Source organism: Etheostoma cragini, chromosome 5, assembly GCF_013103735.1.
Source record: "Etheostoma cragini isolate CJK2018 chromosome 5, CSU_Ecrag_1.0, whole genome shotgun sequence".
Taxonomy (NCBI): Eukaryota; Metazoa; Chordata; class Actinopteri; order Perciformes; family Percidae; genus Etheostoma; species Etheostoma cragini.
The window spans coordinates 5,940,451-5,966,147 of NC_048411.1; the positions used below are offsets into that span (position 1 = coordinate 5,940,451).

Here is a 25,697-nt window from a genome sequence, read left to right on the forward strand (position 1 = left end):
TCACTAATAGAGATAGGGTGAGAAGCTCAGTCATCTGGGAGGGGCTCAGAGTAGAGACGCTGCTCCTTTGCGTTGAAAGGAGCCAGTTGAGGTGGTTTGGGCATCTGGTAAAGATGCCCCCTGGGCTTCTCGCTAGGGAGGTGTTCCAGGCACGTCCAGCTGGGAGGAGGCCTTGGGGAAGAGCCGGGACTAGGTGGAGGGATTATTTCTCCAACCTGGCCTGGGAATGTCTTGTGATTCCCCAGTTGGAGCCGGTTAGCGTGGCTCAGGAAAGGGAAGTTTTGGACTTGCTGACCCCCAGATAAGCGGACGAAGATACAGTCAAAATGTGTCAATATAATTTATTCCATTTAATGGCTTTGACCCAGTGTTGTCTTGATTAACTGTACAACAATCATACTGTAGCATATCTGTCTATTGACAGAAAATGTATGTTACACAAACTTAAATCATTTCCAGAATAATTCAGTCTTTCAGGATACATCTGAGGTAGTTGAACACACTCCTGTCTGCCAGTGTCTTCTTTTGATATTACTGTGCAACCTGGGGACACCAAAGTCCCCTTTTTAAACGCTGGAAGCAACGGGATGTGTCATGTCAAAACGCACAAATGGTTCAGCAGGGCTTCAGGTTGTTTGGTGAACCCGTCAGCAAAGCCCTCCCCTTCCACCAGTGTAGGCCTCCTGTTGCACATGGGGCACAGCTTGTTGCGTTCATGTGAGGCTCTCATCCAGATGATGAGGTTCCAGCGCTGGCCGGAGGAGATGGGCAGGGCCCCGTGCATGTGTTGACCCCAATGGAGGAGCCCCTCGGTCACCCTGTGTTCCACCTCTGAACACTCAGTCTCACTTAAAGGCACCTGCAGGGGCCAACACAACCACTTACTTTAGACACGATTTAGCATTACTGTATAGAAATGACATTGGAAATATAATAACACAGGGTTTCTCAGGTTGAAGCTAGGCCGGAGCTTAGATGGGAATTTATTATGTCACAAATCTTTTTCACCAATAAGAATGACAAAGCTGTCATTTGTCCTGCCCTAACAGATGCAAAGAAGCTAACAAGGGACTCAGGAATACATCAACCGATCAGTATGTACACACCCCCGCAGTCCTGGGAAGAAGTCCAGTCAGCCAGATTAACTGAAAACACCTTTGTGGCTGTTCAGGGCCTTTAAGACTTGTTAAGCCCCTTATGAATTACATTTAAAACCTATAACACGACATTAGCATTAAAAGGTCAGACGTCAGATATAGGACGGGTGTCTAGTCACCCTGTAAAGGACCCAGAGAACGGGTAGGGTATTATTTCGTGTTTTTCAGATACAGGTCAGAAAACAACTGTCATGAAAACAAGACCTATGTCTAATGCATCCATGGACGAGATGTGTCTAACTCGAACATGCCACATCTAGCAACAAATACGTACAGCAAAAGACCGCGCAAAAGATTTCAGCCCGTCCCGCCAACCTGTTTGCCTATTTACACCCAATGTACGCTGTAACGTTTTTTCACTATAAAGTCACTGAATTGGCTGCTGTTTCAATCCTGTCGGCTCGACCGACGCACACACGCACGCGCGCACACGCACACGCACACACACACACGCACACGCACACGCACACGCACACGCACACGGTGGATTCAGGAAAAAACGGAGATAAGACGGCACAATGACGTAAATTGAGGACAGCTACGCTAGTTATTGTAAGAGCAAGTCTAAGTTAAAGTCTTTTTTCAAACCGTATGGATGTGTGTACCAGGCCAGAGGAAATGAACTAACAATGTAAACATCAACAATCTACTGACAGCATGTTCAAATTAACTGTTAAATTATTAACCGGCCATTTTCGTATCATACAAATATTTGCAGCATCCTGAGTTTTTTTGGTAAAGTTACTAGTAAAACTCAGCCTAGAGTACGTTTATTCTCCTCAAAACAAGTTTCCTTTTTATTTTTAAAGAACTATACGGGAAAACTTTCTCTGTCTTCCGCTTCATTGCAACAAACATATAAAAGACATTACAACTTTTATTGCAATTTTTTACAAAAGCTCCTTCAAAATTTGGTCTTTTGGTCTGAAACAATCTAAAAAAAGGCTGCAAAATCCTGGAGGGACTGGTTATAGTACAGTATAGCGTTATAACTGACATGTTCACCTGTCTCATATCACCAAAATAAAGGTTGCCCTCGGTGAAGTCCTTGCCCAGGGAAACATTTAGGGTGACCTCTGCGTTGTCGTAGTGGTAGCTGAGCTCCAGGTCTTCATTCATGTCATATTTAACAACAAAGGCCTTGTGGCTGTCCAGGCCGCGTCCCCCACAGTCCGGGAACAGCAAGGAGGCGAGCGGGTGCAGGTAGAGCTCACGGAGGGGCGTGATGAAGCCATCGTCAAAGCCCAGTTCATTCAGGAGGATCTGGAAGAGAGAGAAAAACCGAATATCAACAATAAGAGAACGTAACCCTCATGTTAAATTCTGACCTTCTTAAGACTCTACAGTACTGAGCAAGACCTTGAAAAAAATGCTGAAAACTAAGAATGTTTTTACAAAGATAAATAATGATAGTTTATTTTATCAATTTACAAAATGCAAAGTAACTGGACAAAATAAAAATCTAAATCGCATCAGTATTTTGTGTTATTACTCTTTGCCTTCAAACTAGCATCAATTCTCATAGGCACACTTGCAAAAAGTCAGGGATTTTGTAGTTTGTTTTTTGTAATATGGTGTATGATCAACCAATTATACCAAACTGGTCTGTTTGTTTGTATTTCCCCTGCGGCTTCTGTGTTCCTGTTTTTGGTTATCCTTTTCTTTTGTGAGTTTTGGCCTTGTTTTTTTGCCTGCTTCAGTTTGACCTCCTTGTGTCGTTTGTTTTTTGCATATTTGGATCCCTTTTTGTATTTGCCCTGGTGTTTTGGTTTATAAATCCTCATTTCTCCTGCCTGCCTGCCTGCTCTCTGCGCTTGGGGCCTCTAATCCCCTGAACTGTAACAGATGCTGTGTTACTATTATTAACACTTGCAGTTTTTAAAGCATTCTTACTTTTTTTTTAAAACCTGCCTAAAACTTTTGCAGTCGGAGCTCTTTCATGGTTTCGGCATTTTATATCTTCCTAATTTAAGGTGTCAGCTCAAGGCCTCCGTCTCAGCTCAAAGACCTGGAGCATGACGTCGCCGTCAGGTGAAAACCTTGTATGTCCAAAACCGTAGACTAAAGGGGGATAACATTCATTTATGAAAATTTGAAATATGGAGATACACTGTTTTAGCCCGACAGCGACGATATGCATGTTCCACACTGTCAAATTACCCTAGAATTTCTCTGACTTTCCTAGAAAATTCATTGGTCCCTGCATGTCCCTGCCTGGAATGTACCTCTCATAATTCATGGCCCGCAGTAGGCCAAGAATCAAAATGTCATGAATGACTGACCAGTGATTAACCGGCACTTTTAGGGGTTTTAACCTGTAGAAAGGCATACGTTACCCCATAGTGGTTCATGGTGTTGGGTCTTCCTTTCGGGGCCGAGGACTGCTCAAAGTGCTCCAGCTCCTCCACCAGCTCCTCACAGAAGCTTTTCTCAAACACAGGGAAGCGATAAACCCTTTTTATCGCTTCAACAGAAAGATGGGAGTCAATAAAAGATGTTCCATGTAGCATTTTAATACATTAATCTATTTAAGCAATATCAGGGTTTTCCCTGCCGTTATAAGGTTTAGCCGTTTTGGGCACCGCCTAAGCCGAACAGAGGCAACAAAAAAGACATTTCTCAGATCTAAAGGTTCTAGTTGGATTTCTTGAGCAAGTTTTGTCTTTACGTTTTTTTGTGTTTTTTATGTATTATCTGTTCCACAAATTATGTGAAAAAGAGACTCAAAACTACCTTACTACTTGTGGGTTTAAAGGTAAGAATTTATAAAGTCACTTTTTGCTCTTAGCTTCAAGTTTTGAACATTGAAACTGATGTGAAAACTGAGCCCAAGTTATCCTAATATACTGTAAAAAGTCTAATAACTTTCCATATTACATTGAAAAACTGAGGCTCGGGAACATTGACTGCTCCACTTTTTGTTTTTTTGTCATCTGTAAAAACTAAAAGACTTGCACGGCGTTATGAGTACTCATTGATGTCAATAAAAAGAGAACATTTGTGCTAATAACAGAGATCATTCCATTGTATTGTAAGTGAGCTACTACTTCTTATTGGAACATTTACCGCTCAGAGGAAATGAAAACACTTTCCAGCTCACCTGCCTCTTCCTGCAACAAGTCTCCGAGACCTTCTTCGCTGAGGTCAGTGCTTCGACAGTACTCAACAATCTGCTTAAACTTTGGTGCGAGGTAGGACTCCTGAGGACAGGTGGTGTGCAGGTGTGTCTCAGCAAGGTGTTCATAACACATTAGTAATGACACTTTTAAAAGTGGCTGGTGCAATAAGTACCTGCAGATGGTAGACGTGAGGATGGAGAGGCTGGTACGTGTCTTTGATAGCAGCAGCTCTCTCAGCAGACGTCACACCTAGACGCCGCCGCCTGTGCACTTCCTGTGAAACCTTAACGGGGTAGTCATACAGAAGAATAAGGTGGATTACCTCATGATCTCATCCTCGTCAGACAAAATGCTTTCCAGTGATCACTGAACACAACTTGATTATCCTGTTGTACCATTTTAAGGCTAAAGTACAGCACCCAAGCCGAATTAATGTAAAAATCAAGCATCAAAACTAACTAAATTACTTTTCTCAACATCTAATGAATGTTGTTCTTTAGTAAGTTTTGTCCTAAAAGCTTAAGTGCACTTTTTGATATTAATGAACGTAGTTATTTCTCAACAGAAGCAAAAAAATTGGAGATAAAATGCCAAACTTATACAGAAACATGATGTCCTGAAGCGTTTCCGCCATCTTGATTGATTTCTTTGACTCAATTAACCAACGTTCATACGTCACGCTGCCCTCACGCTGCCTCACTCTGATTGGCAGCCACTTTGTTGCATTGCTCAGCATTTGCATAAAATAGACTTCTTGTCTATTTTGGCCCTGCCTTGCTCGTGGCAGCGGAAATTTTGAAAATTGAATATGGATGGCAGCCTGTTGCTTTTTCTAGGTCTATTGTAGCTAATGTGACTGTAGGGTAGAGCTGGGCTCGTTATTATATCGATCTTGTGATCCGACTAGATATCGTCTTAGATTTTGGATATTGTAATATGACATACGGGGTGTCTTTTCTTGGTTTTTTCAAGGCTGCATTCGGTGAAGTGATGTTACTTTCTGAACACACCAGACTGCCCTAGCTGTTCCATTTCTTGCCTTTACCGACATAGTCATTATATACACATTACTGATGATAATTTATCAAAATAATAAAAATCTCATTGTGTAAATATTTTATATAGTCAACACTACAATATCGTTGCGTTATCAATATCAACGTATTTGGTAATAAATATTGTGATATTTGATTTATTCCATATAGCACAGCCCTACTGTGGGGTTAGAGTTCCTTATGGGGGCGATAAAAACTACGCACTATAGCTTTAAGCATTTTGAGTGTTATTTATTATCTGCTCCAGCTTTTCCAACATTATGTAACATGTATATAAAAATGATGTAATGTAAAACAATGTGGAATTGCATTTTAAATTTCTTTATTTAAAAACATAACATTTCTTAAGGGAGGACCCCTAAACCCCCCGCGGCCTAATACGTGCACCTAGTCTTCCACAAAACACTGAACAACATGGATCCTCATGAGATGTAGACCTATTAACTGTATCTGTACACTGCATGGTGCATCTTAGCACCATTCTCTCTACCAGGATGCTTCTTTCACTGGAGACAGGAGGGTCTCCGGGATGAAACCAAACAACCACGTGACAATTTATGTGATTAATCATTTTTATTACAGATTTATGTGATAATACTTTTCTTTGATAAACCTATTTGTAGGGCTGGGCATTGTTATGACATTAAGAATTCTGATTCCTACTCCGATTCTTCCTTTACATTCCGATTCTCTAAAGGGCGGAGTTGAAACGGGTCAAATGCTTATTTCACAGATAAGAGGAACATTTTAATTTGATTTAATGGCGCTTAACAGTTCAACCGGGCTTTTTCAACATAAAATAAAGTAAAAATTCCATTGGAATCACAATTTTTTCTTTTAAGATTCCAAGTTGGAACTGGTTCTTGTTGTTGCCGCTACAACAAGGTCTATGCAACGTCCAGAGTCCATGGCAAAGTCTTGAAATTATAGCCTGACCTACTGGATGTTTGAGGCCCATAATGATGTTAATAATATATTGGATGAGGATTTATCAGATAGTAATCTGTTACATAAACACATGACATGAGCAAGCATTCTTGATCTTGTTTTTTTTTAGTTATGACCAAGACACAAACTGAGTGAGACATTCTACAGCGTAAAAATAAATGTCTCAGTGCTCTATGGTGGAAAACGTATGTAGCCTAAAGGAGAAACTGAATATACAGTGGGGTTCAAAAGTTTGGCCACACCAGGTAAAAAAAATGTATTAATGTCTATAAAGAAGCCAAGATAAGATGGAAAAATCTCCAAAAGGCATCACATGACAGATAAGACATTTGTAAAATTTGTTAAAAAAAATGTTTTGATGACGCCATTTATTTTTTTTGCCGTTATTTTGAAAGTGTAAATGATGGAAATAAAATCTAAGTTTTTGTGACATACAATACGAATATCTAATCTGTCATTTGATGCATTTTGGAGATTTTTCCATCTTTTCTTGGCTTCTTTATGCACATTAATAAAAACTTTTACCTGGGGTGCCCAAACTTTCTAACCCCACTTTAAGCTATTTTCTGTCTGACATTTCTTGTTACTTATCAGCCGGCATACACAGTAGTAACAACATAGCCTCTGTAGTAATCTCTGTAATAAGCTAATATATGAGCCTGGCCAATATATCAGTCTATCTCTATATCAAATGTATTGTTTTGTAAGACTTTAATACCCAGAAAAACTCAATTTACAAATACAGAAGGTTGAGAAACCCCACAATTATTCACTTTCTAGAAACTGATAGTAGTAAATTTGTGGCCTATATCCCTTATTTTTTTTTTTTAATTAAATGAAATAAACCTTTAATTATCTTAATATCGATTACTTAGTTTACTTTATCAATGATCTAACGTTTGAGCTCAATAAGGGAGTGTTTGAAATGTATGAGTGAGGGTAACCCAAGTAGTATTATCCGTTATATGGTTGAAGTTAACGTCCCACCTAACCTTAGGTTAAATTTGGATGAACCTAACTGATGTCAGACCAACCAAATGAGTCAGAAAAGGGGAGCCAAACTTAGTTAAATTGTTGTTCTGTTAGTCACGAACAAACTTTCTTACTAACTTTCTTACCTTTTTTAACACATCCCCAAACTGTTGGTCAGTCACGCAGCCGAGCCTCATAAGCAGCTGTGTAGCGACAATTAAGATACACTTGTTGTCAGTAGAGTTTTAAACGAGGCACTAAAGTCCAAATACTAGTTTTGTTTTTAAATGTAACTAACATCGACTCACCGTTTCATAATCCTGTCTGAACTGCTGCTCGGATAAAAACCGGACATGGATCTTGTAGTCCTCCAGGAAAATATTATCAGTGGTGAAACAGTTGCAGATATAAAACTGACCATTTTTGTCTCCCTTGTTTGTCATAATTGCCCGTGTAAATAGAATAAAACACGCATAACACAATAACACAAGCTTCACAGCTAACACTTACGTCTGTGTTAGCTAGCAGCAACAAACAGACATACTCTTCCGGTTCGAAGTCTCCAAAGTAAAAGTACTGTCCACAAATTAAAAAACGTGGACCATTTTTTTCAGAGAGGGTAAAAAGGTAGCAGTTACATCCAACTATAAATTCTTCATAATACATTTAGTGCCAATAACTACAGATCTCAAACAAATTTTAAATGGTAGGCTACCACTTTTAACACTATGAGTAGGTAGGCTGGCCAGTATTATGGCAAATTGACAGTTACAAATTGTGACCACTAGAGGGCAGACACGCACTATACGCTATATTATGTATTTGAAACTAGACTGTTAATAATATACAGCTCATGATTTGAGAGCTATGTGACATTTAAATTATGTAACTTTAAGTGAAAAAAACATTTTGACAGCTAAAATAAATGGAAACTGGAATCAGCACATATTTGAAGAAACAAAAACACAAGAGCTCGCCTTCAGAAATGTTGAGAGCTTAAGGAAATAACCTTGCAAATATCATGGGCATTGTAATCCTTCATTGACTTTAAATAATTGATAAAGCCGACAAAGAAACTGTAGTTGCCTTTGGCTTGGAAGTCATTGTCTGGTTGGTTTTGCTTTTTTAACAGTTCGCTCTCCCATGAGGTGTCGACAAAACACTTGGTGTAATAATTGTAATTTTTTTTTTTTCTTCTGACAATTCATTTTTACAGTCAAAACTTTCAAACTAGACAGTCCAAGTCCAATTTCCGTTTCATTTTAAGAGGGCCGGCAGGAAGTACCATTCGTTGTCAAGAAGGGGGCACCAATGCAAAACCGTGATAGCAATCGCATAAATGCTAAAGTAGAAGAAGAGAAAGAAGCCAAGCAGTAAGCACAAGCGTTGTATCTTCAACTGATGTGGTTTTGCTGTAGATTATGAGTCGTTGGTAGCAATAGCTAGCACTGCTGCTAAATATGTGGTTGACAGTCAGCATTCTTTTAGTTTGTTGAGGTGTATTAATACCCGCGGTCCATTGTATTACCGGAAAAGTCTAGCTAACCGGAGATGTTAAGCGTGGAGTCGTTGCAAGTGGCTGAGGAGGAGGTGGTTGAGTCCAGCTCCAATAAATTCGGTGACATTTACACTTTTGTGGCTAAAGGCTGCTTTCCTCAGACGATGAATCCTTTACGAAAGAAGAATCTCAAAAGATACGCACAGAAATTTATCATTGACGGTAAGGGGTATTTTAATACCATTTACCAATGAAAAAAACACAGAGTTCTTCTCTAGCTCACAAAAACGTCTGTTGGCATCACGAAACTTCATTTAAAAAACGAACAATTTAAAATAAACTTGCTTGTACGTTATAACCCGTTGGACATGACGTAAGATAGTATACGTATGTGTCACGTTAGGAGTCTATAGACAATTCGGCTCAATATCTTGGTGGTTCACTATAACAAGCACTGTAAATATCAGGTCTGCAACTACTAAAACTGGCTCTTAAATTGTCTTACTAAATTACCGCGTACTGTGGTGGAAAAGAATGATAGAAATAACATTCGACCTCCTAATAAAAGTCTACATTTTCTGGCGATAGTTGGTGTTTGGAAAATAGAAAGCATGCCCTTCAAGAAATATAAAAACGAAGTAGCCTATGACGTTCTCTCAATAAAGCATATCATTCAGTAAAACTAAATACCAAACGTGTGTAACAGATTGTCCCACTCTTCATTTGTATGTGCATTCAAGAGGGCAAGCTGTACTATGTGGGACCCAAGAAAGAGGAGAAGAGGGAGGTGGTGATCGAGGCTGACAGGAAGAGGCAGATTTTTCTCGACTGCCACTTTAATGACATCGGTCATCACCTGGGCCAAAAGAAGACCGTCCACAGGATCCAGAGCAAGTACTACTGGCTGGGGATCATCAAGGATGTTGTGGATTGGGTATGTACATCTTTAAGTCTTCAGGTTCAGCTCACATCAATTGGACATACTAGGGCTACACAATTAATCGATATTTGATCGAAATCGCAATATCGACTATAGTGCAATATTACAAATCGTAAGGGGGGGGAGAGCATATTATTTGTTACAGGCAAAATGTGTGTCACACCATTCTGAATTAAGTATTGTGGTGCTGAAAAGACGTCCCAGCCTACACATTTTATCCTACAGACTTTTTTTTTTATCATTTTTGTTTTGCTCAAAGGTCCAATATTGTAAATTCTTTTTTATTTAGCTCAAGCTCACTGTGTAACAGATAAAACATGGAGCATTATAACATGCTCTTATTATAGATATTCTTATCAGGGCTGCAAGGTATTTTTGTTTCACCGTCTGCATCACAATGTCTGTCCCAACTAACATTACAGTACGGATGCTGTAAACGTAAAATGAATCTACAACAGCAGCCTGTTTCAGATACAACGTAATTGTACTTACTTTACTTTTACTTATTTAAGTGTTGTTAGATACACAGTTTGTTGCTAGTGTGTGCAGGTCTGCATGCACAGCAAACCACCAATCACAATCAATGTTGATCAAACATACAAGCTGGCCCCGCTAGTCGACCACAACCTGATATTTAAAGGAAGCAACATGCATTTGTAATTACTATCATTCACTTTAGCCTCGATTGATAGTATTATATGAATACAATAGTCTTATGGCACGATTTGGGGAAAAATATGAATCACAATTGTTTTTGTCCCGAAGTGTAATGTTTATTGTACAAAACAAATTGGCTGTACCAAACAGATTTTTTGGCACCTATAACACATTGCGCCTCACCACAAGCCTGTAAACAAAGAGGCTTCAATGAATAGAAAGGAGAGCATTGGGGCGCTTTAAAACATATTTTGTACAGTCTATGTTTAAAACTCACAAAAAAAAGTAGTACCATTTGCGATGCAGTCTGCTTGTAAAATTAAATGAGAATCAAATTCGTGAAAAAAAAAAAAGTTAACTGGAACTGGATGAATCAAGATTGCGATTTATCGATTAATCGTGCGGGCCTACGTGTCAGTCAACTAGTGTATTTAACCAAGCCACATCTCTCTCCAACCACTTCAGAAGAGCAGTCAGTGTTTACTTGCTTTGGTGTTTGTAAAGCATTAAAGTTCAACAAAGAATGGGTCACAGAAGAAAAGTTACTTTTTCATTTCTATTTTTTATGTAAATGCACTCCCCCACAAAATCACCCCAGTAGTAAAGAATTATTTATTATTTCCAAATAGAACTATCTATGTCATGTTGTAAAAAGTAGTCTTTTCTTCATTTTGCAATATATATTGCAAAAAAAAAGATATCGCAAAGGTCAGTTGTTTTAAATATCATGCAGGCCTAATTATATGCAAGGATGAGAACATACTGTAGATACTGCATCACAAAAGCTAAAGTTATACTAATAAAAAATGTTTTACTTTACTGTAAACTAAAATTTTTGATCTGCATATTGCACATTCTACAATCCTGTTAAATAAATTTACACGATCCTATGCAAAATAAAGAGTATTACAATTTTTATTAAACCAAAAATTCAACTAAGCACTTTTGATTAATCGAGGCCTTCACGATTAGCTGATTGCATTCTATCAAATTGCGATTTGGATCTGTAAACAATTAATCAGCCCTACTACAGACCAAAGGAAAAAAAATCTTTGTTTGGTACAGATCCTCCCAAAAAAAAGTCACACTATAATAGTATTCGTTTTTCAAATTTGGATATATTTCAACGACACAAAAATTATCATTCCCTCCAATATTGTTAATCATATCGCAATCGCAACATGAGTCAAAAATAAGTGCAATTACATATTTTCCACATATCGTGCAGCCCTAGAGTTTCATCTTACTGTTTCCCTGTTTCAGATAAAAGTATGTGAGACCTGTCAGCACACAGAGAGGAATAAAAACCTGGCAAGGACCGTCCGGCCTATAAAAGTGGACGCACCTTGGGATATTGTTGGGATTGACATTATAGGTTTTTGCCTCAGTTAATTTCAGCAAATTACACACACACACACACACACACGCACACACACACACACACACACACACTTTGAGACTTTTTTCCTCTTCTCTTTACCAGGGCCTTTCCCAGAGACACAGCAAGGCAACAACAGTGTTGTAGTCCTCATTGATTACTTTAGTAAATGGCCAGAAGCTTTTCCAGTGCAAAAGACAGATGCTCTCTCTGTTGCAAGATGTATTTCCAAATGCATATACAGGTAAAAACATTTGATAATCATACAAGGTTTTACCAATATAATCTACTGTTTAGATGTCTTTTTTCAGTATGTGTTATTTTATGCTTGGCATGTCCTTCTGAACCGTATTATTCCGTGTTTTTTTTATTGATCATTGCACAATTGCGGCCGAGTCTTGAATGAAATCCCACTATCAAGATGTTGGCATTTTAGTCTGACTATGCCTGAAACTAATAGTTATCATCATTGACTATTGATTATTTTCTTGATTAATTGATTACTTGTTTGCTTTATGGGATGCCATAAACTCAAAGATATTCAGTTTACTGGCATAGAGGAGTGAGGAAACAGAAAAGAGTCCCATTTAAAGGTTCCATGGAAGGAAAATTTCACTTTGAGGCTTTTTAAACATCAATATGCGTTCCCCTCTTCCTTATGAGGTCATAAGGGGCAAGGTTACGTCCCCTTTCTTTGCTCTACCTGCCCATGAGAGAGAGACATCATGACTTTCAAAAAAGCAAAGTGGCAGTTGTTCAAGGCCACACCCCCTGCCTCTACGTTGCCCCTACAAACTCAGAAATGGCATGTCCTAAGGAAAAGCTCATTGTGGGACTGGCTCTAGTGGCTGTAATTCTGCACCAAGGCTACATTTTGGGACTTTTAACAGAGCTGGGATCAGAAGGATTAGGATCTGGCTCGTCGACATAGCATTCTCGGATGGGAGAAAATAGTGTTCTGGTTTATTGGCATTTCTTTAAACCAATCACAATCGTCTTGGGCGGTACTCAGCACCAGACGGAGCCATGTTGTTGCTGCAAGATAGCCTCGGGAAGGAACTTGTTTAGGTGGAATGTGTGTACGTTTAAAAGTTGTTTTAGTCCTTCAACAGAAAACTCAGATTGGACAGATAGTCCAGCTAACTGTCTGGACTTAACCTGCAGAGATCTGAGGAGCAGTTAACCATAGTCCTCATAAAGCCACTGGAGTTTAAAATAAAAAAAAAATAAAAAAGCTAAAGGCAACAGACATCCGGCCGAAAAGAGTGACAATCTGGCGGAATTTTGGATATAGTCTGGTTGACAACTAATTGATTCATCTTTGCAGGTCTAATTCTGGCCCTGCAGATTTTCCATAAAATACAAGATGTTTTAAACTGAACATTAACTCATTCTGTTCTCTGTACAATCAGGTTTGGTGCCCCTAAAACAATAGTGTGTACACAGAATGCAGACTTCTGTGATGAGGTGAGACATGAATGACAAAGCTAATTGAAATGAACCGATAAATAAAAAGATCAGATATAGTAGCGCTGTCGTTGGCCAGTTTTATCAGCGCCCATACTCGTGTTTCCTAGGCGACAAAGCTGCTATGTGACAGGTGGACCATCTCACAGACGGTGTCTCCTCGGGATCAACCTCAGCTCAACCCGCTCCACGACTGCACCAGTCCTTTACTGAAGGAAGCCATTGTGCAGATGGTGAGGGACAAGCAGGCTGACTGGGATGACTTCCTGGACCCTGTGCTGTTTCTGTTCCGGACATCCACCAACCCTACCACTAAGTTCAGCCCTTACTCCCTCATGTTCAACAGGAAAGTTCATTTACCCAATGAGGTAGGAGTCCATTGTCAAGAAAATCAATTCTAACCTTGTTGAAGATAAAAAATAAATTAAAAATTGATACTCTTTATTGATTGAAATTACAATTTACACTCTGTTGGTATTACATACTACACATAGGCCTGAAATACACACACTTTACATGCACAAATGGAGAGAAATCAGAGTAAGTGGGCTGCGACTGCTGAACAGGCGCCTTGATTTTTTTGGGGGGGCGGGCCCCTTGGCAGTTCCTAGGAGGTGAATTGGCTCGCCATCTACCGGCCCACCTGTTAGGCCTGGCAAACCCGGTTCCTTTTAAGGATTCGGGTTATTCTGAGTCACTCACTAAACTGAACCGGGTTGTGCGAGTCACTTGGACCACTTGAGTTAGTATTGCTAGGAAGAACACAGTCCTACTGCACACACCAACTTGACACCTCATGCAGCTGCTCACAGGGGAGCCATTTTGTCACAGAAAAGAAAGCATTTTAAGCCATACTATTTATTGTCTTAAGTCAGTGTAGCTTAAGCAATATATAGGCGTTCAATGTAGACATAGAAACAGGAACACATATATGTCTTTAGTGAATACATTAGTTTCTTTTAAATTGACTGTGCTCGACCTAATTGCGTTTTAACATATTACATCTATACACCAAACCTTCAGTAGGGCTAGCTAGGCTATGTGCAGAACACTTATTTCACAAGTGAAAGAATGGCTTTTGTTGTTAATTTGCTTTACTTTGAGCTCAATGACCATTTAACCGGCAGATTTGCAGGAGTCAATCCCGCGAATCATCCATGTGTCATCGCGCTTGTGGCGCTGTTATAACTTTAGTAGTAGGACTCAACTTAGGTTTGTACAGGGGACTTAAACCGGTGACCCTCTGGTTCCCAACCCATCTCTTTACAAACTGAGCTACTGCCACCCATATGATTCTCTCTGCTTAACTAATTTTACTTCCTTTTCCTCTAGACTACATTGAGCTTGCTGAATTATGACGACCAAGAGCAAGACATGTATTCCACAAAGGAGAAGGCCTCAACGTATATGACCATAATGCAGGAGCAGCAGAACTCTGTGAAGCAGCTGGTAATTTGTTTTGTTTTGTCAAATCACAACAGGAGTTACAGTACCAGTCAAAAGTTTGGACATGCTTACCCATTCAAGTGAATGAGAAATCGTAACCAAACTGTATCTCAGGTTACTATACAGATAGAGTAGGTCTAGTAGACCACACTATGGTTTACCAGCAATTCCCCACGAGCAAGCATTGATGCTGGTTCTTTGTCTCATTGTCAAATGTACTGCACATCAGACGCTCCTTTCTCGGTTCTAATTAATTTTCTTTTTTGGGATGGGATGTTAGGTAATGAAGAAGAAGGTGTACTTTATTAATCCTGCGTGGAGAAATTTCCTTTATTGCCCCCAATCTGTTGTTATATAGCTATATTTACAGCTATATAGCACTGACCCAAATGCAAAAACAAATGGAGAGATGTCAGAGTGAGGTGGTTATCTCACAAGGGGGCGGGTGGGGGTTTGGTTCCTTGATCAAGAAAGCAAACTTGCATAACATCAACTACCAGTCTACATGGCGTACTTGATTCAAGCCATGTTCCCGGACTAAGCTACAGCGGCCAATTAATAGTCAGTGTTAAGTTTTTAAGGTTTTTAAGCTATTTAAAGAACTCATATTATAATCATTTTCAGGTTCCTAATTGTATTTATTGTTTTTAGTCATCAGTATAGGTTTACATGTTTAATTTTCTAAAAACACAATTCTTTCTTGTACTGCCCATTGCTGCAGCTTCTTTTTTCACCCTGTGTGTTGAGCTCTCTGTTTTAGCTACTCTATTCTACTCTGTTCTATCTTTGTTGGGAGTCACACATGCTCAGAACCTACCTAAGGACTACTAGCTAGTCAGAAGCAGAGTTTGAGGTTGTGCCACGTTAGCAGCTACGCGAGCATTGTAACGCGTGTTACAAAGTGACGCAAAATGACTCACGTTTGTCACAAAAGTAAAGGCTGGACGACAATAGAGCTGTTTGGAGCAGTTTGTGAACAGTTTTTTCAGGGGAAGTCCTTTAGGCTTTTTCACATCGTGAAACTATAACATGCACAACATTTATTTAACACAATAGCAGAAAGGGAAAAAGCTAATTATGAGCACTTTAATGCTATCACTATGTTCACCCGTTATTCACTCACTTTGTCTGTCTTGGTGCAAATTTGCATTTCCTTGGTTGACGAAGGAATGTCCCGCCCTACTCGGCCTCTGGTTGGGGATTGGTTAGGAGTGAGATTGTTTAGGTTTAGGGTAAGAACACCAGGGTAGGTCAACCAGAAGCGGAGTAGGGTGGGAAATTCCTTCTCCATCTTAGGAAACACAAATTTAAGTTTTTTTGATGGGTAGGAAGTCCTTTTTTTAATCAAAGCTTTCTTGCTGAACAGCTGTTGGGTTAAGAAAAGCAGAAATTGTAAATGTTAATTGCAGCTGTAAAAGAGTTTGTTAATTCACTGATTAGCCACAGCTGCTGTGAACTACAAGTTTTCTGTTGCTTTGTGTATGTTTCTTAATGTCCTCCAGATATGGTACTTGACGTGTATGTCAGACACAATGTTGCCATGGTGATGTTTTTGCCCCATTCTTGTGAACACAGTCATGTGTAACACGGCAGAAACTAGATTCTTACCCCACGTGTTCCTGACCTAGAAACACGATCAATTATTAAAGATACAAAGTTAACACTTTTACCCGTGTGTTGTTGGCCGATATGGTATTTGTAACATACACCAACACTTTTTAGCTCAGACAGTTTATATGTGATTTGTCTATTTTTTTCACTTTCAGGTGATAGCCAATATGAACGCAGCCTACAAACAAGAGAAGAAGAAGAACGTCAAACGCAGGACACATAACATGCCCTCAATGACATTTAAAATCGCAGATCCCCTGTTCGGTGCAGGAGACTCGCCCTCGCCAAAAAAACTTAAAGACACTTTGTATTTATCATTTCCTGTTGAGACGGTGCTGGCAACTGAGCAAAGCAGCGCAGAGGACATGAAGACTGAGTTATCGTATCACTTAGCTGAGTCTGACGTACACTGAGCAGGGTCGTTACCAAGGATTGTGGAGTGGACCGATCATTGGAGTCCCGACTTCATGTCGTCATGAGCTGCCTGACGTCTTGGACAAAATTGTTGACCTTTTCCCCCTATTTCCCTACCTAAAACGCATTATTTCCCATGAAAATGATGTTAACTTATTTTTTTCACTGTGTCATACATAACAATTTTAAGGTACAATGCTTTAAAATAAAAGTATTGTTTCATTTGTGTAACCTTGGTGTATAGTCAATTTTTAATAACTGGAAATATACAAGTACAGTCTCCACATATAGTGGTGCTCATAAATTTATGAACCCAAAATTGACTAAACAGAGTATTAACAATGTCATCTTTCGAAAATTGACCTTTTATGCCTTTTAAATAAATAGAATAGGAAAAAACCAACCTTTTAAGGACACCAATTTTAAATAGTTAGGGAAATAATTGATCATAAATTATTAATTAAAATAGCCCCACATCATTACATACTCTTCACCATGCCTAGAAATTGGAATGGGGTACTTCCCATGAAATCATCTCTATCATCTGGTATGGTATCCTGAATACTATGCATCCTTATAAAGTTCCTTTGACCTTTGGAATTAAGCAGGATAGAGCAGGATACCCAGGACTTGGTTTACACCTATCACCATTTCCAGCCACTAGGAGACCATAGGCAAACTGAGGGAATGAATATTAATGTTAAAAAACCTCAAAATGAATTTTTGATGCCATGGGACCTTTCAGCCCCACACTTTAGTGGAAGTACTAAAGTAACAGGAAATTACAACACCACAGCGTGTCATGAACCGCGGGGAGCTAGTTAGCTAGCGCTTCCTAATAGCTCAAGCTGGTGGGCCAGTTGTGTATTACATTTCTACCTTACCTTGATATGTCTCTTCAAATTTTACAGTGAATTTTTGAAGACCTTCACCGGATCTTTCCGGCAGGCAGAGTAGGCACTCTTTCACTCCAAAGAATTAAAACAAGGACTCTTAAGTAGGGCCAGGGGTGGTCTCCTTTCTCAACCTCACACTCACGATCACTCAAAGTTGAAGGTGTTGAACAAAGCTCAAGTGTTTTGTGAAGTGTCATAAATCCTCGAAAAACAGAATTCTCATGTTGCGCATGCTCACAGATCGGGTACCGACAGCTCCCCCTCCTCCAGCATGAGTTCCACCAATCAGAGGCATCACTGTGGGATTGTGGGTAATTAAGTTATTATAGTAATGCTAATTTATACTGTTTATTGATCCCCAGTGGGTAAATTACAATTTACACTCTGTTTTGTTAGTAATCACTACACACAGACCTGAAATATACACAAATGCTCAGGACTTAATCATGCACAAATAGAGAGATGTCATAGAGAGTGGGCTGACAGCTGGACCAGCACCGTTGGGGGGGTTGTACAGTGCCTTGCTCAAGAGAACCTGGCAGTGCCCAGACCAACCCACATGTTGTGCGTTGGTCTGTACGGGGACTTGAACCAGAGAACCTCCGGTTTCCAACTCAACTCCCTACGGACTGAGCCACTGGTGTACAACATCGCGCAATTTAAAGGTATTTCATTAATTAAATGGACTTATTACATACCTGTTGGCCAATTTTGGAACAGTTTTGAATAATTTATAATCCCTAAAATCTATTGAAAGCCCGACAGAGAGTGTGACTCATCTTTCACTTTTTCTTTCCTTTTTAGCTTTAATTTTTTCATTGTTTAATTTTCTTCTTTTCTGTGATTGCCCTGCCCCAGTATCAGCCATAACTACAACAGATAACTTAAAATATAATCAGGCCTAGGTTATAAAGAAATGTCCTTCCACCCTTTACCTGGCATGATACATAAACACAGGCTTTTCCGGTGTTCAGTGACATCTGTGACCCGTCAGAATGTAAAGTGCACAGCGCTGCCTCTCTGCCGAAAATCTTTTTGTGACTTTGCGGGAAAAATCTGAAAAATCATACCCGGGCAGAGGCATTAATAAAAACTGTATAAAAATAGCGTTCTTTTATTGTCTCCTTTGCTGTTACAGATCATTTATGATAGTCAGATGAACAATTATAAAGTTTCAGAAACATTTAAAAGTTGCATATAGTTACTTTGAAATAGCCTACTAATGTTAGTATAATAATAACAATAATAACAATAATATTCATAATAATATAATTAAGTAATAATTAAGTAATTAAGTAATTACTTTTTTCACGCCCTGAAATTAGTTTATAGTGAACTATTATAAGATCTTATTTGACTTCTTTGTCATAATAATAATCCCCCTTTGACTATATATTACTACTACTACTACTATATATATTCTAACAGCTGGGGTTTAACAAAAAGTCACTTTCATCGAGAGAAAGTTCTCTTCATTGAGGACGATTACACAATTTTTCAACATTAACATTCATTTTGGTGTTTTGACCCGGAGCTCTTGAACACTCCCTCAGTACCTGTGGGCAGCATTGGGAGGAGCCACACAACGTTTACTTCCGCAACAACTGAGATAAAAAGAAGAAGAGGTATCATTCGGACTCCTTTTCTGTACATTAAAACCACTGTGCGTCTAGTAATTTCATGGGAAATGTAGGCTACATGTTAGGCAGTTTGCATGGGTTCTCGTGGAGACACTTGCCTGCTCACTTTTAAGTCACTCATCAACCAGGTACTTAAAAAGACTCAATTACTATGCACTTTACACGGCCTACCATTAGGCTACAAACTCGACGAGTTAACATTTGACATTCTAAATAGGCATAAGTGGGGAATTAGTCTAAGTTCGAGGGCGAGGGGGTATCTCTTTTTCTTAATGTCATTAATGGCTGACAGGAGAAACAGGTCTAGACCTCGGTGCTGTAGACGATCTTTGTTACCGGTGTCTACTTAACATGAAGTTCGGTTCATAGTTCACAAACCTAACGTGACTCAGGTTTAGATACTAGCTGCTGTCTCTTAGCGTGCCGGGTACCATATTTACGCGGCTGTGTATTTTATCATAAATAGAGAGAGACTACAGTAAATAAGTGAATTCCTGGATGGGCATTAATGGATTTAATAACACGGACGGACTCGTTGGAAACATGACGCAACACCACTCACCGCCTGCTAACAGCTAACTTGCGTTGCTAGTTAACAACTAATGCTGTGAACCATTTGTTAGACTGATATTGCAACCTTACCGGACAATCGTTTACTGCGTTGTGACAAAATTGAACTTGCTATTGTAGAGCTACCTCACATTCCCCCCCGTAGCTACGAGCTACGTAAGACCGGAAGTACTCCCCTTCAAAATAAAAGTAGGTGTCAAGAAATTACTTAAGTCATTCCTGTACCTTCTGAGTGTGTTGTGTGTATCACACTATATGTCCACTTGTGAGCGGCTAGAGTCTTTATTATTATAATTATTAATAATATTATTATTATTACCTAGTTTAACACTCATAGTACTTATGAGAACTTTCTGAATAACTATCCTGATAAGCAGCATGGGCATCAGAGTAGCTGTGAGCTGCACTGTGTTGTATACCCTACTAGACCTGGTTGTCACCACTGTTGTGTACACACACGGATCAAACTTGAGCATATTCGTAAAGGATGCCCTGAACTTTAACATCCTCCAGTCAGTATTGGACCTTTGGGGGACTGTGCTGCTCAGAGCCTCTCTCCTGCTAGGAGCCTCCATAGGGGTTTCATGGAATAGAAAAGACGGCCCACCGAGGGTCGCAAAACTCACCACCCTCATTGTCCTCCACTGCCTTATTGTTGCCACCTACGCCCTGGCAAAGCTGCTGATGCTGAGCGAGCTGGGGCCTCTGAGCCACCAGCCCTGGATCCTGAGCCTGATATGTTGGACTTGTGCCTCTTCTCTGGGTGTTCTGCTGCTCTGGAGACTGCTGGGGAAGGAGGCCAACTCGGCCAGCAGTCACAACAACAGCTGCAGCAGTGGAGAAGGGGGCTCCCAGGACACTGACAAGCTGGTGGAGACAGCTGGTGAGGAGGAGCAAGAGGTAGGGTTTGAGAGGAAAAAGAATGAGAAGGAGGAGGAGGAGGAGGAGGAGGGAAGCCAGGAGAAGGAGAAGACCAGCTCTGGGGCTACACTGGGACGTCTGCTGCTCTACTGCAGAAAGGATGGTGGGCTGCTCTCTGTAGCGGTCCTCTTTCTCATCATCTCAGCTGTGTGTGAGTCTCTCCTTGATTATAGTATTGAAATACCAGTCCAGTCAAAGTGTTTAATGTTGTCTGTTACAAATTGGGCGTTTTGTCGTTAAAATGTGATGATACCAATGCCAAAACCGCAGGGACGTGCACAGACATTTGAAGTGGCACCATCATTTCTGCTTGAAGTACTTCAGTTAAATCCTGGTAATATGACATATGCTTGAAGCCAGGGGTGTCAAACTTATCGAACTGTATAGTTTATTGACATGCTTTATTTAATCAAAAAAGTAAAATATCTTTGACTGTATTATTGCATGTCTTATATAGCCTTCTCACATAGTTTGGTCCACATAAAGCCTGAAAAAGTCAGCAAAAAATGTCCCTGGTCATTATGGAATTCAGCAAATCAGTGCATTCTGATTACATTTTTAAAAGCAGGCTACCACACAGCCAACTCACAACAGCCTTTTTTTAAGATCTGTGGCTTCCACACGCATACGAACACACGCAACACACATACACACGCAAAAAATCATCCATGTTTGCATGCAGCAGCTTAGCTCTGTTCCATAACACATGTAATGAGACGTCAACCATGCAACTTTGTTCGTGTGTAGTCTTTCTAATTACGTAATTTTACAGTCGAAAACTTCAACAGTTTGAAAATAATTTGTGACTGTGTTGACTTACAAAATTATCTTTTAAACTATCAAACGTCATATGTGTAACTCATGCTTTAAGCATATATCATGCTCAATCATGTCAACATTACATACATGCGTTAAAATACTTTTTATAAAACCAATTTTATAAAACAAAAATAAATGACAACATTACACCTACGTGAGCACCGTCTCTCTGTGTAACAGAGTTTTTCTCTGCCCGCCTCTACAACGTGTAACGCCAACAGCCAATCACAAGCATTATTAGATTTAGGTGGAAGCACGCTGCATGCTTATTGGCTCACTTATGCTCCTAGGTATTGAAATTGGGCATTGAATGACAAGGCATTTTTCAATACTCAGTACTTTGGAGGCTATTCCGTCAGCTTCCAAAAAGTATTGACTTCGGTACAAAGGATTGCAACACTCTTGTGCAATAGCTCAGTGTCTTGGCAATTGTGTTTAAGTACTGAGTCTATAGTTTTTGATTCTGTTATTCATTCCAGATTGAGCAACACTTAGTTATTGCTCTCATTATGCGCAACTACGTGGCAACACTTCAATGTCAAAAGTAAAACAGTCTGGGCTTTGATTTCCTTATGTTTCCCACAGACACAGCATTTGAGCTAGGAGATAAAAACAGTGGTGAAAGGACCATATAGCACCTTATTGAAGATATTTTTGTAGGTTTAGGTTTGTATCGTATCATCTACTGGCTTGATCTCTGTGACTTGATTCTGAAAGCAGTTATGAGATCTTGAAGAACAAAGCAACACAAAGCAGGGTTCAGTTCACAATGTTCTAAAGACACACAAGAACATACACCTTTCCTAACAATCTCTCCATTCACTTTCATGACGTAAGAGTAGATAAGAAAGTGGCTCCATAGGACAGGAGGACCGGTTCAGTGTAGGTTCACGCAGATACATCTACAGAAAGGAAAACAGTGTACTGTAATCATGTATGAGACAAATTTACAATATCAGTTAAAACGGGCTTTGTTCAGAGTTTTAAGAGAATGGAATGTAACAGATTCACACACACATGATTAGCTTCAAAACACATAAAATGCCCCATCGCCTTAAAAACAACTCCCAACAGTGTAAATGAAGGCCCCTTTAACAAGGGCTACAGCTAACTTTTATTTTGTATGAGCCGGATGATTATTTTCTCAGTCAATCTTTGTGTCTATCAGAAATTATAGAAAAATGTCTATTGCTGGCATAATTTTTTTACAAGGGGACTCAGAGTTTCTTATTTTCTTCCCAAAAGTTATACAGTGTATTTTCACATAGTATTTCATCCTCTCTCTCTAACCTGCAGGTGAGGCCTTTATACCGTACTACTATGGGAAAGCAATAGACAGCATTGTGGTACACCGGAGCATGGAGCACTTCGCTAAGCCTGTGATCACACTGTCGGTGCTGGCTATTTCCAGGTGAGTATCAGGAGACCATCAGAAGACGTGAGGTGTCATTACTAGTGTCTCTCTCGGATGGAAGTCGAGTGCAGATTTGAGTCGTGCATGCGTCATTTGGCGACAAGTAGCATTGAAGATGCTAAAGAGAGGCTTCTCTAATACAGTAATACAGTAAAAATGGACCTACTTAACAAAGTTGGCTACAAATCAGCAATCCAACACAACAATGGTTGTAAGTTGAATGGCGTTTTGAGCTAACGTTAGCATTTAAACAATCATAGATAGTTAAAACGTTTTTGAAATGATTCCCATCTTCTGTTAATGAGAAAAGTTTATTATTTAATGGATGTCACAAATTGCCGTAAACCGTTAACATCTGAGCATGTGGACTCAAGTCTGCACTCGACTCACATTGGGGATTGACAACTAGGCCAAAACGGAATCTGGAGATAGATTTTTTTTTTTTACAGTTTCAGCAGTGATCCAAAATGTTTTTATTTCTGCTTGTGGTGATGTGTTAACATTCTGAGTTTCCTTTTTATTTATTTTTGAATTTGTTTAACATCTGCCGGAGATTCTGCGGAATTCTGTGTCTGCAGTTTTCGTGTGGCCCTTGTCATCACTGTGATGTAACATACACTGTTGCACTATTGCTTGCTCTGGAGGAGACTACTAGAACTGTTGGGTCCTTGTAAATTCTGGAGTGTGGTCTATCTGTATAGTGTCTTGAGATAACTCTTGTTATGAATTGATACTATAAATAAAATTGAATTGAATTGATCCTGTGGGCATTTTCAAAACAAAACCACTTGCATTAAAGAGACAATAATTACAGATCAATATAAGGTGACAGATATGTTTATATCAGTGGTTATTTAAATTTCTCCAAAGCGAGAACCCCTAAACTGACAAAAATTAGACCACGGCCCCCATCTGATGACAATTTATTTTAATTTTATTACATAAAGTGTATGAAACCCATTACCAAAATAGTCATACATTCTGTCATTGTGTCTAGTGAATCTTTGGTCTGAACTGGGCTTTATTTATGGATGGAATTATAAAGAAAGTATATGATGGGGACCCCCTCGAGGACCACTTTTTGAAAACCAAATTATTTCATTGTTGCAACTAGAATCCTGGTGTTTAATGTATTGTAAACCTAATTATAATTGTTTTGGCATTTTGCTATTGTTAGACAGTACACAGAGGTGGGAGGGATCAAGAAAGTGAATGTAATAATAAATGAAGTTGTATGGAAAAGCTGCCTAACTAGACTTGAAGCCCGAGTGGAACATGTGTTGCCAAACCAGACTTAAAGGGTATCTTTGGTTATTCAGTGATAATATCGGCCCTCAGGTATGTAGTCTGGGCTCCACTGCCGACTGCAGCAGTCTTGCTTAATACTGGACCAATGTCAAAGACTGTTGTCTTAGACTCAAAATCATTGGAAAATAGGGTCCAGGTTGAAAAACTTAAATGCTTTGTCACATCTTTGCCCTCTCCTCAGTTCCCTTGCAATGGGAGTACGTGGAGGAGTCTTCACTCTGACGATAGCAAAATTAAACCTTCGGCTTAGGAACCATCTCTTCAGAACTCTGATGAGGCAGGAAATTGGCTTTTTTGATGAAAACCATACAGGTGATATAGATGTGATATCTGCACTATTGTTTTCTCCCCCTGTGCGGGGGTCTTCTTCAACAGAGCAGTCCTAATGTTTTATCATGCCGATATCACCTTGTAGGTGACATCCTTTCACGTCTGTCAGCTGACACCACCCAGGTGAGTGACCTGCTTTCCCTGAATATCAACATCTTCCTGCGGAGCACCATCAAGGGCATTGGTGTCTTCATCTTCATGTTTGGGATGTCGTGGAAGCTCACACTGGTGGCCATCATGGGATTCCCTTTCATTGCCGTTGTCTCTAAACTTTATGGCAATTACTACAAGGTAAATTAGATCAATGTATGTGTGCATCCTTTTATTTACCGATACAATTAAATTAACTTTTGTATTTTTTTCTTATTCAAGAAATTGACCAAAGAGGTGCAAACAATCCTTGCAGATGCCAATAAAGTTGCAGAGGAAACCATTTCATCCATGAGGACAGTACGGAGCTTTGCCAACGAATGTGGGGAGGCCGAGTCCTACTATGTCAAACTTTTGGTCATGTTCCAGCTCAACAAAAAACAAGCCCTGGCCTATGCTGGCTACATGTGGTCCAGTAGTGTAGGTATCAGCAGTTGTCCATTCAGATTTAAAACTGTAAACCTGTTTTTAGATTTTTATCTACCTTACTAATACAGTAGCTGTATGTTACAGTGTGGGTATCAATAAGATCTCTTTGTTTTTCAGATCTCAGAGCTTGCTTTAGAGGTTTCTGTGCTCTACTATGGCGGCCACCTTGTAATAACCGGTCAGATGAGTAGCGGTGCCTTGATATCTTTTTTCATATACATGCTGGAACTGGGAGAATGTCTTCAGGTTTCATCTGTTTTTATTAATTTCTTTCATAATGTGTGTATGATGAAACGTAACCCCTAAACCAAAGTCATGTGTGGTTTACTTTATAGAATATTGCTTCGGTGTACACGGGCCTCATGCAGGGAGTTGGAGCAGCGGAGAAGGTTTTCGAGTACTTGGACAGGAAACCCAAACACCCAGCTGATGGAACAGAGGCTCCAGACACATGCACCGGTGTGGTGGAATTTAAAGATATCAAGTTTGCCTACCCAACACGCCCTGAGATGGAGATTCTCAAGGTTTGTTCTGAAGGATCTTGTTGCCATCATGTGT

General features: G+C 39.7%; 3 protein-coding genes across 4 annotated transcripts in view; 2 read left to right on the forward strand and 1 right to left on the reverse strand.

The window, feature by feature from the left end:
• Nucleotides 1-327: 327 nt before the first annotated feature.
• ogfod2 (2-oxoglutarate and iron-dependent oxygenase domain containing 2) lies at nucleotides 328-7,916 on the reverse strand. Of its 2 annotated transcripts, XM_034872433.1 has the most exons (7): nucleotides 7,560-7,916; nucleotides 7,398-7,454; nucleotides 4,449-4,559; nucleotides 4,256-4,357; nucleotides 3,494-3,616; nucleotides 2,163-2,420; nucleotides 328-859 (listed from the first exon to the last, which is right to left on the reverse strand). In XM_034872433.1, the coding sequence occupies exons 1-7, from the start codon at nucleotides 7,692-7,694 to the stop codon at nucleotides 593-595; spliced, it is 1,053 nt and encodes a 350-aa protein (XP_034728324.1). In that variant the 5' UTR covers nucleotides 7,695-7,916; the 3' UTR covers nucleotides 328-592. The 2 variants fall into 2 exon arrangements, with proteins under 2 accessions (XP_034728324.1, XP_034728325.1); XM_034872434.1 differs by lacking the exon at nucleotides 7,398-7,454 and having other exon boundaries at nucleotides 7,560-7,909.
• A 674-nt stretch (nucleotides 7,917-8,590) lies between these two features.
• Nucleotides 8,591-16,744, forward strand: zgc:113436 (uncharacterized protein LOC503528 homolog). The gene is made up of 8 exons (XM_034872432.1): nucleotides 8,591-8,971; nucleotides 9,490-9,683; nucleotides 11,610-11,721; nucleotides 11,830-11,968; nucleotides 13,137-13,191; nucleotides 13,302-13,559; nucleotides 14,524-14,640; nucleotides 16,404-16,744. The coding sequence occupies exons 1-8, from the start codon at nucleotides 8,803-8,805 to the stop codon at nucleotides 16,659-16,661; spliced, it is 1,302 nt and encodes a 433-aa protein (XP_034728323.1). The 5' UTR covers nucleotides 8,591-8,802; the 3' UTR covers nucleotides 16,662-16,744.
• Nucleotides 16,745-19,191: 2,447 nt separating this feature from the next.
• abcb9 (ATP-binding cassette, sub-family B (MDR/TAP), member 9) overlaps nucleotides 19,192-25,697 on the forward strand; it is a 10,451-nt gene continuing 3,945 nt past the window's right edge. The window contains exons 1-7 of the mRNA XM_034871789.1: nucleotides 19,192-20,840; nucleotides 22,805-22,919; nucleotides 24,412-24,542; nucleotides 24,646-24,851; nucleotides 24,933-25,130; nucleotides 25,257-25,385; nucleotides 25,475-25,663. Of these exons, the coding sequence (XP_034727680.1) occupies nucleotides 20,147-20,840; nucleotides 22,805-22,919; nucleotides 24,412-24,542; nucleotides 24,646-24,851; nucleotides 24,933-25,130; nucleotides 25,257-25,385; nucleotides 25,475-25,663 (1,662 nt within the window). The 5' untranslated portion in view covers nucleotides 19,192-20,146. The remainder of the gene's footprint in view (nucleotides 20,841-22,804; nucleotides 22,920-24,411; nucleotides 24,543-24,645; nucleotides 24,852-24,932; nucleotides 25,131-25,256; nucleotides 25,386-25,474; nucleotides 25,664-25,697) is intronic.

Excerpts from the sequence above, each read along its gene's own strand:
- ogfod2 (XM_034872433.1), bottom strand. The coding sequence starts at position 7,694 with ATGACAAACAAGGGAGACAAAAATGGTCAGTTTTATATCTGCAACTGT. Across the intron at positions 7,455-7,559 it reads TCAGACAGGATTATGAAACG|CTGCTTATGAGGCTCGGCTG; the intron begins GTGAGTCGATGT and ends GTCGCTACACAG. Across the intron at positions 3,617-4,255 it reads TGTTGCAGGAAGAGGCAGGT|AAAAGGGTTTATCGCTTCCC; the intron begins GAGCTGGAAAGT and ends GTTGAAGCGATA.
- zgc:113436 (XM_034872432.1), top strand. The coding sequence starts at position 8,803 with ATGTTAAGCGTGGAGTCGTTGCAAGTGGCTGAGGAGGAGGTGGTTGAG. Across the intron at positions 9,684-11,609 it reads TCAAGGATGTTGTGGATTGG|ATAAAAGTATGTGAGACCTG; the intron begins GTATGTACATCT and ends TCCCTGTTTCAG. Across the intron at positions 13,192-13,301 it reads ATGCAGACTTCTGTGATGAG|GCGACAAAGCTGCTATGTGA; the intron begins GTGAGACATGAA and ends CGTGTTTCCTAG.